General features: G+C 40.0%; 1 protein-coding gene across 1 annotated transcript; it reads right to left on the reverse strand.

Annotated features, from left to right (window-relative positions):
- Positions 1–755: 755 nt before the first annotated feature.
- Positions 756–10,733, reverse strand: acvrl1 (activin A receptor like type 1). The gene is made up of 10 exons (XM_005914755.3): positions 10,117–10,733; positions 5,649–5,720; positions 4,599–4,832; positions 4,075–4,280; positions 3,865–3,964; positions 3,399–3,545; positions 3,024–3,299; positions 2,686–2,883; positions 1,813–1,943; positions 756–1,703 (listed from the first exon to the last, which is right to left on the reverse strand). Exons 2-10 carry the CDS (start codon positions 5,716–5,718, stop codon positions 1,560–1,562), a joined length of 1,506 nt encoding a protein of 501 aa, XP_005914817.1. The 5' UTR covers positions 5,719–5,720; positions 10,117–10,733; the 3' UTR covers positions 756–1,559.
- Between the last annotated feature and the right edge of the window lie 3,598 nt (positions 10,734–14,331).

Here is a 14,331-nt window from a genome sequence, read left to right on the forward strand (position 1 = left end):
CACACACACACACACACACACACACACACACACACACACACACACACACACACACACACACACACACACACACACACACACACAGAGACATTCACACAGACATAAGCAGATAAAGAGCAAGCATGACAGATACAGAAAGAAAACATTGGAATGCTAATATTACACAAAGGGGATGAAGCCGAAAGTCTTATTTTCACCAGTGACCAGGCAACATTTTAAAACTGTTGCACAGTTTTAATTCCCATTGGACATTTCTTATTCTTTTTGACATTCTGCTCCAGTGCTTAACTTTCAACATATTTTCTATGTGTAGTGTTTTATGTATGTGTGTATTCATATATGTATGTTCCTCCTTTTGTAACAGGATCTAAAAATTAGTTTGAAATAGAAGTCCTCACATTCAATATTTCCATAAAGGAAATCCAAAGCAGAGAGAATATTGAGGCAATTATTACTCAACTAAATCATTTGACCCAGAGAAAATGTATTCAAACAATACACTGAAGGTCACATGAGGGCTTTTTAAATGTAGCTCCTACAAATTGTAGAGAGACTCTCTAATTATCTGATGAAGAATTTTTTTTCATCTTAATTTTAAGATACACTGCAGATAAAATAAAATAAAATAAAATAAACAAACAAAACACTACACAAATCTCCCATGTAAGGAGAATGGATTCTTGTTTGTCTGATGACCTCTGCTGGTCAATGTGAGAACTGCAGTAATAGGTGCTTAAAAAAACGTAAAGCAGAAATATTTCCAAAATATAATTCTTTATTTAAGGTATCCATTATTACATGTATGTGAATTCCTTTACTGATCATAGTGGTTGTGATGGTACATTTTAGCCTTACAAAAATGTATGAAAAAAGTTGTTTTTTTTTTTGTTTTGTTTTTTTAAAGCAACATTAACACAGTCTCATTTCTGAATAGTAGAAAACAATATCTCTCCTGAAACATATTTACAATATGGTTGCAAAAGAAGACATCAAATTTAATTCTGTTACATAAAAATGTATTTACATCTAAATATCTCACTGCTTTTATGTGCAGATAATAAATGCTTAGTTTAGTTAAGTTAAACATACTTACAGGACAGGTAATGTACTTTCATTTGAGTGTATAAATACTTACATATTTCCTGTCTTATCTGTGGTTTTAAGGATCATTGGTCATTTTGGGAAAATCCACATTATACCTAAGAGGATGATTTTCCATTCTGTCACAACAATGAAAGAGTTAGACAAGGAGTACAAAACTATGTTAACTGTTTTGTGATAATTAAAAATAACTGGCCTAAACCTGAACTAACTGAAATGTAGCCCCCTCATTTATAGAGGTATTAAGTATCATGGTGGATGAATGTTTGCGTTTGCAAAAAATATAACATTTGGTACAAGAGGCTCTAGATGCTTCTACACAAAGTCATATGGTTTTAATATGATACAGACACCGAGTGAGTGATTAGATCAAAATATGGTAATGATATGCACTTCATTTGTTGGAATGTGCTGCAAAATCCCTTCTGGTGTTTTCAATCCAGTTTCCTCGTTTCAGTCTAGAAATCCTGCTTCAGTTTTTCAATGCTGAAGTCGTCGTGGTCCAGTTTGGAGAGAGTCTTCCTTATTCGCAAGGCTGTAAGGCGGGCTGTTGGGTTCTGGTACCAGCACTCCTTCATGACCTTCACGATGGCTAACAATATCTTAAAAAGGCAGAAAAAATATAAAACACCACATTTCCAAAATGTAATTGTACTTTTGCGTTCATTTTTATGTCTACTTGTGTGTGTCTGTTTATGCCAAATAGCTTACTGGGTGAGAATGGAGTCTGTTGTGCAGACTGGGCCTCTGCTGGTCCACACACACCACCTTTTTCATCTCCTCAAAGCTGGGATCCGAGGGCACCAGGTCAAAGAAGGGTGGACGGTAATCTTCCACAATGCCTAAAAAACCCCCCAAAGTTAAACAGTGGATCACTTGTTCCCCTCTTGTCATTCAGTGGGGTGATCAAGCAAAATAAGATGTCAGAATTATCAAATTAAAAGCCCAGTGAGGTGTCTTGTTGTGAGGGTTATCTCTTCATACATCTGCGGAACACAAATGTGTTTTCACATAAAGCCTGAAAGAGCACACTCAGAGACTCAGACAGGCTGCGGTGGGAGTTTTGTAAAGCATGTCTCGCTAAACAAGAGAACGGGGAGAGATATGAACTCCCTGGTGACTACATTGGGATGGAAATCTGGAAGTCATGCACACACACATGAACGCACACACACGCATACACACACACACACAGTCATTGGTGCATGGCTGTGTGCTTGCATATAAAAATTGCATGCACGGGCATCTGGACTATGTACAAGTGAGTGCTGACACCAGATAAGACTGTTTATAATTACTGCAGTGCTAATCATGAGAGAGGATAGCAGAGGCAGACACAGACTAGAAAAACACTGGCCTGCTGAGAGACATGGGACTGGCTGCTTGTTCTATATACTCTACAAAAGCAGACAGACGTGTGACAAAGAACTTGTTTTTAACACGCTCGCTCGTGTGATGCATTAGCTTCATAATCAATTTGTGGATATATATCTACATTTGCTTCCTGAGGTTTAATCTAAGGCCAGATTTTTCTGCTAATGGATGGAAAGGCATAACATTAAAAACAGATCACTGTTAACCTACCATTGACAAGAGTCCTGCAGGTAATTTCCCAAAAGACCAGCCCGAGAGCCCAGATGTCAGTTTGCTTATAGGACTCAAAAACATCCACACGGATAGTTTCATCCAGCACCTCAGGGGCCATGTAGCGCTTGGTCCCCACACGAGGGTTATTGCCCATATCGAGGTAGTCATGGGACTGAGAGTGTATCACTGCTAAACCTGAGGAACGAATGAACACAGAAAAAGCTTTTAATTTACAGTACAATACACACTACAAAATGAACCTTTAAAGAGCGCTTTCTCTAATCACATTGCTATAAACTGTTAGCAGATTTTGTGAATATCCTTGCAAACCTTACCGAGGTCAGCGATGCAGCACTGTCCGTTGCGCTTTACCAGAATATTTCGGCTTTTCAGGTCTCGGTGGGCAATAGCTGGTTTTTCCTGGGAGCTAACAATCTCAGTGTGGAGGTGGACCAGGCCACAGGTCACAGACAGACACATCCTCAAGCAGCTCTCTGGGTCCAAGCTGCTGTACTGCAAGAAATCGTAAAGAGACCCGAGCTCATGATAGTGGGTGACGAGCCACAGCTGGGTACTGGAATTCTTGGATGTCATGTCGGAGGCTATGAAACCTTAAAAAGCAAAAGCAAACAGAGAAAATGTTGCTGTTTGAATGTTTTTTCTTAAAGGTGCAATTTCTTTTCTTTGGAGGCGAAGGACTGGTGTCATACCGAGTATGTTGTCGTGTCGCAGCTGTACAGTATTGTAGATCTCTGTCTCTCTAAACCAGGAGTGCTCATCTCTAGAGGAGAAAATCTTGACGGCGACACTTTCCCCCATCCACGTTCCCCTCCAAACCTCTCCATACCTGCCTTTGCCTACGAACAAAGTGACATCATTAATTGCAAATAAATAGAATAGAATAAAATAGAACAGTTTATTTGAATGTGCAAATATAACAAAAATTAAAAGAAAGAAAAACTTCTCAACACGCACGCACACACACACGCACGCACACACACACACACACACACACACACACACACACACACACACACACACACACACACACACAAAAGTAAAGACATCAAGCTGTCATGAATATCTCTATATCCCATACAATTTTCATGCTCGACCACATTTCCAGAATATAATTTTACTTGTGTGTTCAAAAAAAGGAAGAGAAATGAGACTGACCGACACACTCAACAAGTGAGATTTGCCTGGCCATAGTTCTCTGGACAAGATACGGAAGCCCTGTCCCACTCCCTGATGTACAAAACTCATCATAGATATTCTGGTGAGAGAAAAGAAGACAGGCAGGCATTTAAAATCCACACGTAACAACTAAAAGACAGGAAAGTTTTCCTGTATTCTGTCTGACGTCAGCCATGAAATGTCTCTTACGCCATATGTGGGGTCATCTCCACTGGGGACTTTGAGTATTTTGACATCATGGCCTTCAGCATCTTGTAGTCTGCGGGCTGCACGTCGGAAGCGCAGGAGTAGTATCAGGCCAAAGACACAGGCAATAACAAATAAGAACAGCAGGAACAGGGAGATCCACAGCGCTAGGTAACCAGCTTCTGGGGGTGTCGGTGTCGGGTCCCCATCTGGAAACACAGAAGAAGTCAGGAACATACACACATATAGACACAAAGAAACTGAAAAGATTAAACTCATGAGATAAAATTCAAGTGGCATGACATTGATATGTTCTTACTGACCACAAGGGGGAACCAGCTGCTATCTAAAGGGAAGCTACAGTAATATAAGTGCAAAACAGTGCTAGATGTTAACTGAACTGTGGAGATGAGCCAGAGGCCCAACTGAAATAAGACAAAAGCATCATTTACAGGGGCACACTAGCTCTTGGTTTCTTGGATAATGTGATGTTCCAGTATTGAAAAGGAAAGGCTTTAGGTACTGACTTATGTTTGGAGGCACAGTGAAGTTGGAGTTGCAGTAGTCCTCTCTGCAGCACTTCATAAAGTAGTTGGGCAAGGAGTGGCACTGCACTTTGGTGACCTCACTGAAACAGCCCAACTCCTCATATCCGTCTTTCATCCAGTTATAAAAACAATGTTTTCCCCTGCACGTTTCATTTTTACATGTGCCTTTGTCATTTTTGCAGGCACACAGCAGATCCCCATCATCTGTGGTGTCTGGAAAATACATGAAATCAGCACTGAAACAAGTTGGAAGATGGGGGTCATGTAATAACACAAATTACGTCCAGTAAAACAAAGCCAAAAACACATGAAATTCAAGTATTCCATCTTTGTTTTGAAAGAAAATGTAAAAATTCTAAACTCTACTTCCTCAAATATAATTAAGTAAATAGTTGTTATAGAAAGGTCTAAATAAACAGATACTTTTTATATTTTAAATCGTCATATTTTTGAACTATGATACTAAAAAGGACTCAGTGGATGGATAGGGTAACATATAACTTTAAATGTTAAAGTATAGCATGTGTGCATGAAAAGCCACAAAACACCTTTTGCTATAAATGTGTTATAAAAACCCAAAACAAGCAGAACTCTGCAAAAACCATAAATAGTTTACGGTGCTGCAAACATTTTTGGAAGCTAAGAGGAAGACAGGCTGTGATATAGCTCAACCAGCCCTGCAGTTGGCATTGGACTACCTTCACCAGGCACCCGTTTATTCTGCCATTTCACGTCTGACAGGTATTGCACAGCCTTCTTGTCTCAACTTGCTTTCTGGAAACAACTACTTATGTTTATGACAACCAGCAGACTGAGCCATCCAGTCTATGTGCAGGCCGCAGATGCAAAACAATACCTATGAGGCGCATTCTCAGTGGGCTCTGCAGTGCAATCAGACCCTTCACATTAGTCTAATCTGATTTAGCGTCAGAACCAAAAATACTCTGTAATGCACCTTTAATTGAATGAAACAAAGGGAATGTCCTCACAGTAGTGAAAATTATTTTCTACATCCGACCGCCAACTCACCTCCATGGATGGCAGACGTCCACAAAATAACTCCAGCTATCAACCCTGTGAGCACAGCAGAGCTTCCCATCTCTGAAAAAGCAGGGAAACCAAAATATTACCAAAAATATTACCAGGTAACGTAATTACATAATGAAAAAAACAATTGGTGATGTTTAATTATTAGGAGCTGTCTCAAAATGCAAAGGTTTAGGTAAAAAAAAAGTCAGTTGGGTAATTAATATTATGAATTCCGCTTAAATTTGCATACAGTTACTGAACAGCAGCTGAACAGGGGCTAAAGCTCAGACTCTGAGGAGGAAGCAATGAGGTAAAACAAACAGTCAAAGGGCCCAGCCTGTCTGCCTGTGTTGTAATTGCATTGGGTGGGAAAAGGGGTCTTAGGGGAAGCAGGCTGTTCAGAGTGTTTGTGTATGCGTGCTCAGATTATGTGTTGCGCTGTGCTAACCAGGCTCCAAGCCCGCCGACTCCAGGACTGCCCCTGTCGCAGAGTAAATGTTGATGGCTATGCTTCCTGCTATTGAGTGGCCCCACCCGGCTGGCCGGCGAGACTCAGGTCTGCTCATTGTTTAGAGCTGCACTGCTGAGAGTCACGCAATAAGAAGGCATCACATAAAAGTCAGCCTCTCTTGCTCCTCGGACCTCTAACGTTGATAGCAAGGATGAACTTAAACCTGTTAGATTAAACTATTAAAAGTTGCAAAATATGAAATAAACGATGAAATGTGAATTTTAATTTAGAACTCTAGAAACACATTGGGAAATGTTGGAGCAGTGGCATGTTTAGCTCTATGTCATATCACCTCCTCTTTTAACAACATGATGTAAGTGTTTTGTTACCAAGGAAACTAATTTTCAGCAAATCAGCAGTTTGAGGTCTCATTTCATAATGTGGTAAACGTTTTCAGTGGGTGACAGAATTGAAGTGCAGTTCATTACCTGGACTCTTTTACTAGAGTGCCATGCTTCAGCTTGTCATAGTATATGTTTATCCAAAATTGGTATGTTGTATATTAAGGTTACAGATGTTCACAGATGTTCAGGTATGTATATTAATAGACAGCATACCATCATGGATGCTAAGGTTTGAACTTTCAAATCAGCCAGTCACATGGCAGCAAATCAGTGCATTTAGGCACATAGTCAAGACGGTCAAGATGACCCGCTAGAATTCTAGTCAAGCATCAGAATGGATGGGGAAGAAAGGTGATTTAAGTGGTTTGAGCGTGACACGGTTGTTGGTGCCTGACTGGCTGGTCTAAGCATTTCAGAAACTGCTGATCTACTAAGATTTTCCCACACATCCATTTCTAGTGTTTACAGAGACTGGTCCAAGAAAAGAGAAAATATGGACCCAGTATCTGGGCAAAAATGTCTTCTTGATGCCAGAGGTCAGACAAAAATAGACAGACTGTTTGAAGCCGACAAGACGCAACTGTAACTCAAATAACCACTCGCTACAATCAGTTATGCAAAAGAGCATCTCTGAATGGACAACACATTGGTTTGAAGCAGATGGACAACCGCAGCAGAAGACCACACCAGGTAAAAATTGGACAACAGAAAATGAGAAAAATGCTGTTTGGTCTAATGAGTCTTGATTTCTGCTGCAGCATTCAGGTGGTAGGGTCAGTTACAGAAAGCGTATTTGTTGATCATGTCAATACCGTTCATGACCACAGTGAATCCAGTTCCCACAGGATAACGTGCCATGTCACAAAGCTCTGATCATCTCACAGTTACCTGTTTTCTGTTTCCCTTCTCTTTAATTAATTAAGCATTTACTACTGACTGCTTTCACGTGAGATGTTTATGTAACACGATAAACTGTAGCTACACTAGGAATCACCAAAAGTCAATGTTCAAACTGTGGCACACTCTGCTGTGAGAATTGTAAAAGAAAAGCTCTCAGATTGAAGTCTCAAAGACAAAGCAAGGGTGATTTTGCAGCAGCCACATCACTCAGCATTAGTTCAAGGCTCACTTCAAGTCTTTGGTGTTTAATAACAGGCGCACAGCTCTCCTTTTTTCAACTTTAAGCCTTCACAGCATCTCAAAATTGTAGCTGCAGAGAAATCTAAGTTGCACACACTTGCACATGCTGGCACACTGTGTAAATTACACAGAAGTTATGCTTTAAAAAAGGGGGTTACAGAAAAAAATATATAAATATCTATCCAACTGCACATGTCTCATAGCAGTTAACCGTTGAACTTTGGATGTGTGGCAGCAGAACTTTCACATGTCTGCTAAAAACCACGGATATCCGCTTTTAAATCTGGCACATTGAGCCACATATTTTCCAGGATGTAGTCACTTTGGTGATTCCATCAAATCGTGTCAAATGTCACTGATGAGAAACCAGATGGGTAAAAAATAAAGATGAATATTTATATATGCTTGGCTCGCATTTAAGTGCATCTTTCCTTCAATTCTACGGAAGATCTTCTTTAAAGTTTCCTATACTTATCAAAGTGTCAAATCAAACATGAAACTTATGCTAAGTTAAGATATTTCTGTTTCCTATTGGTTAAAAATATCACACTAAAATGATCTTTATACATTCTTTGCATCTAGGGTTCAAGCTCAGTGCACAACAACCCACTGCACACAGCTCTGGCACACTAAAACCACAAGCTATATTCTACCAAACAGCAAAGCGCACTTCCTGAATCACTCAGACTGAATGTAAACTGTGTTAAATCTGTGGGTCCAGGAGAAGAATAGGATAAACACAACTACTCCTACACAATGTTCTTATTCTCGGTGGACAACTGACAACTGGATATAATTTTACCATGCACTGGGTCCTAATATGAGAGTGCAGTAATCACAACCTCAATCGTGGGCAGCCTAACTTTATACTCCAGCAAACTTCCTCTCTAAGCTCTCTCCTGTTTGTCTCCATTCTGTCCTAAAACTACACAGGGGAAAAGATCCACTGACATCGCTTCCTGTCATCTACAGAGAGTCAGATCTCTCATTCCATCGTGATGACTGTGTAGTTAAGAGCTGGTTTGGGAGGAACAGCAAAGGAGTCTCAAACTTCCTTTCTGCTGGGCCTCGTTTCACCCCCCCCCCCCCCCCCCCCAAAAAAAATGGAGGAAAGTAACTTTAAGCAGAGTTACTGTAAAAGCTTTTATTCTCAGCTTAAACATCACATTCAGTCATTTTAACGTTTAACCTTTGCGTGTAATCCAGTGATTGTCATCAACTGCCAGTAACCGTGGCAGCACTGTGCCTTCTTTTCAAGACAAGCTTGGAAGGATTTATGGCTTACTCAGTGCTCCTAACATGCATACCTACAATAGACGTTGGTCAGAGAATGGAAAAGACAAATGAAATATTATTGTACCTCACACATACGGTGCACAGAGAGTGGCCTTTGCTTCTCAAGAAGAAGAAGAAGGGAAAAAAATGCATGAAGATCTTGGTATGAGTGATGCACCCTGAAGAGATCAGCAACAGCGCCCACTTGGAAATGAACCTGTGTCACTTTTACAATGAGCTGCAGCCAAAAGACACTTCCTGTGTGTGGATGTGTGTAAATCTTTGTAAGCAAATGTCACATTCTGCACACTTCAAAATGAATGGACTTTTCACCTTAAAAGATTTGTTAGAAAAAAAAGGTCACAAGGCATATGCCAGTAGTTCAGGAAGTACCCACATCCTTATTTGGGTAAAAATAGCCATGCGTGAAGAATAAACCCTGTGTATGAAAGAAAATCTGTGTTTTTAGTAAGTGTGCAAAGACACTGTCAGTAAAGCACTCTTTCTTTTTAAGTTTAGGAAGTGGACCAATGTTTTCTATCAATGTTACATTGAAATAAAATTGCAATACAGTGATACAATTAAATGACGTAGGTGGTCAGTGAATGCTCTTTAACTACTTCAAATGGGCCTACGAATGAGATGAATGTTTCTCATATTTATAAGATGATGATATAAAACATAGGATATGTTAAATCCTTATGTCTAAGGTATGAAACAACTACAGAGTGACCACTACTTGAGTTTTAGGACTGACACAGATAATAAAATACCACAACAAGCCACATTTGACACGTAACACACGCAGGACAGGGAAAAGTAAGCACCTCTAAAATCAAGTCTACTAGACCACAATTTTTGCTGTGGGCTGTTTAAATTGGGCGTAGTGCTCAGTTACATAGAAATAAATAAAGGTAGTTCACCGTGTCCTGTGCCACAATATAACAGATTAGCTATGATAACAAAAACACGGCGAGTAATAAGAGACAAATACCGCAGTTAAAATCTGTAAATGCTGTTAATTCTGACTTGAAGATCAGGCCATTTGACACCTGTTCACATCTGGAAACACGTGGATTGATGTAAGCCGCTGTCAAAAGGTAACTTTTAATCCGGTGTTACAGTGTTACGGTGCTACAAGCTTCATGATAATAATTCAGTGAACAGAATAAAAAGAAAACAAACCCACGACCATTACCTGTTTCTGCTCGTGTTGTTTTTGTGTTTTTTAACTTGACAGATGTAAACGCCTCACGTCTCCCATATCAAAGACGGCTCCAAGCGCTTCTCATTGGTCCAAGTTTTGTCAACGATAGGTAGAAGAAAGCTTTACAATGCCAACAGCTTCATTTTCCCTCCGTCTACACGGCCCTAATGCAGATGTTTCCCCTCACAACTCTCATCCTTCGCCGCTTCGATGACGACTAAACGACGTTTTTGAGAAAAGTACGTCCTTTTTTTCCTTCACCCCTTCACGGCCCCCTCGAATTAAAGTTAAAAATCGTAAATACACACACTTCTTAAAAGAAAAAAAGGACGAAGGGTGACAGCGTGGCAGAAGTGAAAATGAAAAGGCAGCTGGTTGAGTCCTGACAGGGGACAAGCTGTAACTATCTCATCTCGGTCCAAATCTGCGCTGATAAACCGAGAACACAAACCGCCGTCTCTTTGGAACCACACTCCTTCCGCTTTCTGGCTGTTCCCCACCGAGTCCTCTACTTACTCACTAAGTAAGAACACTTTGGGTCTTGTCTGCGTTCCTGATTTAAAGCCAAGATTGCAGATTTTTAAATAGTATACAGTTCTGTCCCACCCCTTATTGTCCCACCGCACAGGGTCTGCTCGGCCTGGAATGTGTTCTCATAGCGGTTTTCCTGTTGCTTGCTAAACCTCTCATTTTCCTTTTCCCCTGTGTCTGCGCCGCACCGAAAGGAATGCGCTTCAAAGGCCCCTCTATGATACAATAATATTATTGCAAGTGAAGCCAAGAAGAAGCTAGCGCTTATTTATCTATTTTATCAGCTGTTAAAAATCAAAATTCTGCTTTTGCACGAGTTCAGAAGCCACTGCAGGGTTTATCCTAAACTTGAGATCAGACTGTTCTCAATACATTTCATGTAACAGATGTCTGGTGTGTCTGTTTTCTTGCAACAACCAATTCAAAAAACCTTGTCAAAAATGTAAATATCAGGTCCAGCACTTCTTCTGTTGAGCAGTCTGTGAATACTCAATATTTAATGCATGATTTCCTGTCCACCTGGTGGCAGCACAAACAGGCTGTCACTACAACAGCCACACATTAGAAAGTTTTCAAGCTATGCTACTGTCCTGCAACTAGTGTATACATCTATCTTTGAAATATGTAATTTTAATTAAATTTCAGTTTCATTTATATAGCATCAAAGCTACTGTCACCCTAAGCTTTATATTGTAAGGTAAAGGCCATACAACAGTTAGCAATAGCGCCCTATGAGCAAGCACCTGGTGAAAGGCAAAGCTGCTTTTTAACAGGAAGATAGAACCAGGATCAGGAAGGGGCGGTGAGAAGAAATAGAGGAAGATGGGACAAAAGAGACACAAGAAACCCAGCAGCCTGGGCCTATTGCAGTATAACTAAGGGAGGTTTCAGGGTCATGGCGATCCATATGATAAAATGCATTACTCTGTTTTGGTCTCTGCTAATTTCTGACAGAAATATGTGACTCTTTAGCTGCTAAAACATGGTTTGTTATGTACTGTCACCTCACAGCATGGAACAATCAGCTGGCTGAGGCCTCTCTGTGTCACCTTTGCATGTTCTCCTTGTGCCTGCATGGATTACCCTTGATTCCTACTACAGTCCAAAGACAGGTTAATTTTAAACTCATCAGTGATGAGTAAATGTTTTCTTGCATGGTTTCTCTGTGTTAGCTCTGTGTTACACTGTTGGCTTGTCCAGGGTGTATCACCAACGCTTGTATTTGTGATAGGCCCTGACCCCAACATGGATAAACAGTTTAAAAAGCAAGGCTTTATGAAACTGGTTGTTTTGGCAAAAAAGAATGCAAAGTGAAAATATGAACATGCTTGATTTTATCATCATTTTTCACTTCTAATTACCACATTGTAATGTTTTTCAGAGAACAATGGCTAGCAAACCTAGCTCGAGATTCAGAGATATGGTGAAAAACACGATTTGACAATGAACAACTAGAGCAGACTGTGGACGAACTCAGTGCTTTCAGGGTTGCTTGGACAATGGGGCACCTTGATTGCTTGAGTGTTGAGAGTTAACAGACATGTTTAACTCTGCATATGCATCTTTATGCAAGTCAAACTTTAAGTAGCAATGAGCAAAACAAATTGTTAATGGAAGGTGACCTTAAGACATATGTTTCCTTTAAGAAATATATCCTGCTTCTCTGGATGTCTAATGCATGTGGTGGGAATTACTGTGTGGGTTACATGTCCACTCAAGCTGGGTATAGCATATTTGTGGTCAGCAGTCATTGTGTGTCTTAAGTGGCAAATACATTGCTGCCAGAGAGGCTGCACTGTGTGACATTACTTCCTTCAACAGCGCCTGAGAGAGATGTCTTCATGTCTGTAATATGAATTCCCCTCCTGGTTCCCAGGCGTCATAATCTCTCCTTTTTGGCTTACGCCAGCAGACACAGCTGGAAGCTCTCACATCAGCTGTCATGTAGAAGAGAGCAAATTGTTCTTTTTGAATTCAGCAGTTATATTTTCTTTCCCACTAATCCCAGAGGTTTGAAGAGCTTGTTTCCTCTGGGATTTTCTTAAAGAGTCTGTTTTTTGAATAATCTAGAGTACAGGAAGTGTTAGTTGATTTAAAAAAAAGAAGCAAATTGTTGATAAAGAAATGACCTTTTTGACTTGCTCATTTATATCTTTGAACAGCCAATAACTTAGCCACAGACAGCATGGTGCACACAACACATAAGCTAAAATGTTGCGTTAACTTTGGTCATAGTTGCCTTTACAGGGTGGTACTGCGTTCTGAGAGTTTTGCTGCTGAACAATCCAAACACCCTGATCCAGTTTATGTGTATAAAGATGTGTGTTTACTGCTTGAGTCTGCATAGACATGGCAAGAGTGTTGTTCTTTCAGTGAACTCTAGAGAGGTACTTATTTTAAGCCTGACCTCAAGTTCCCCTCTGAGGTGGGGAAGTTAGCCACAAACGTGACAATGTTCCGATTTTGTTTTTCTGTTTAGCTGCTAGTTCATTGCTGGCTCAATAATCTTCAAAATGAGTCATATAAAACACAATCAGTTTGTTAGGCATAAGATAAGATTGATTTTACGTTATCACCCATGAAAGCTAATTGTTGTGTAACGATATTGCACAGCGGATTAAAAGATTACAGGTCAGAGTTCAAAAGTCATGCAGTGCCACTGCAGCGAGTGCATCACGGGCTTGCTTAAGAAAATCTATTTAACTTCATTGTGAAAGTGTGATCAAGGTTACGACACGGGGCTCGTCAGTCACATGCAGATCAGGCAGGAAAATGTTGCCCTGGCGGTGAGTCCCTTCTATATTTTTCATTAAAACAAAACTGCAAGAAGGGGAACGTACCCGTATAAAAGAACTGTTACGAAGGTAACCTTGAATTCTTTTCCTGTTCAAGTACTATGCATCGCCAAATCACCACTATTCCCAGAAGTAAATCCCAGTTTGCTTATGGTTCTGGTTTGGAACAAGCTGGCTGCTGACCTGAGGTCAGTTCTAACTCCGTCTACAGTCAAAAACAAACTTAAATCCTTTTTTATTCTCACAGGATTGTATTTAATTTCTATTTTATTAAGGCATAGTAGATCAGGGTACTTTAAAAATATTTTTACGTTAAACATATTGAGTCTCTATGTTTTTAATAATCAACATTACATCAAGCGTGATATGATTTTAACACAGACCTTTTTCACAGTTTCTGAAAGCAAACTGATGATAAAGAGGACATTTTTGACTTGCTCATTAATACTGTTGAATAGCAGGCACAATAGGCCTACATATGTGTTTATCTTTTACGTAAAACACATGTAGTTAAAGTGTAATCAAATCACTGCATAAATTAAATTGCCATTGCCAAACGGTCACTATGTGATGACACCAAACACTAATATTTTGTCAGTAATAAAGACCAACACACAAACCTTTGCAAAGGTCAGTCAGTTTATTCCAAACTTACACACACACACACACACACACACACACACACACACACACACACACACACACACACACACACAGTGATAGCAAGTCTCTGTTATTGATTGCTTTATGCTTTTTCAGCTTCTGTTGTACTATTGGAAGAATCACACTGTGGCTTATCTCCCTTATTCTTGTCCCACAGCTAAGGAGGCTTTTGAGAAGGGGAATAATCCCATCATCATTGATAATACCAACATGCAGG

This window comes from Haplochromis burtoni, unplaced genomic scaffold (assembly GCF_018398535.1).
Source record: "Haplochromis burtoni strain Fernald_Lab_line unplaced genomic scaffold, NCSU_Asbu1 Contig_9, whole genome shotgun sequence".
Lineage (NCBI taxonomy): Eukaryota > Metazoa > Chordata > Actinopteri > Cichliformes > Cichlidae > Haplochromis > Haplochromis burtoni.

Coding starts and splice junctions, on each gene's coding strand:
- acvrl1 (XM_005914755.3), bottom strand. CDS start 5,718: ATGGGAAGCTCTGCTGTGCTCACAGGGTTGATAGCTGGAGTTATTTTG. Junction 3,546..3,864: donor CTCACTTGTTGAGTGTGTCG/GTCAGTCTCATT, acceptor CTTTGTTCGTAG/GCAAAGGCAGGTATGGAGAG. Junction 1,944..2,685: donor CTGCAGGACTCTTGTCAATG/GTAGGTTAACAG, acceptor GGGGTTTTTTAG/GCATTGTGGAAGATTACCGT.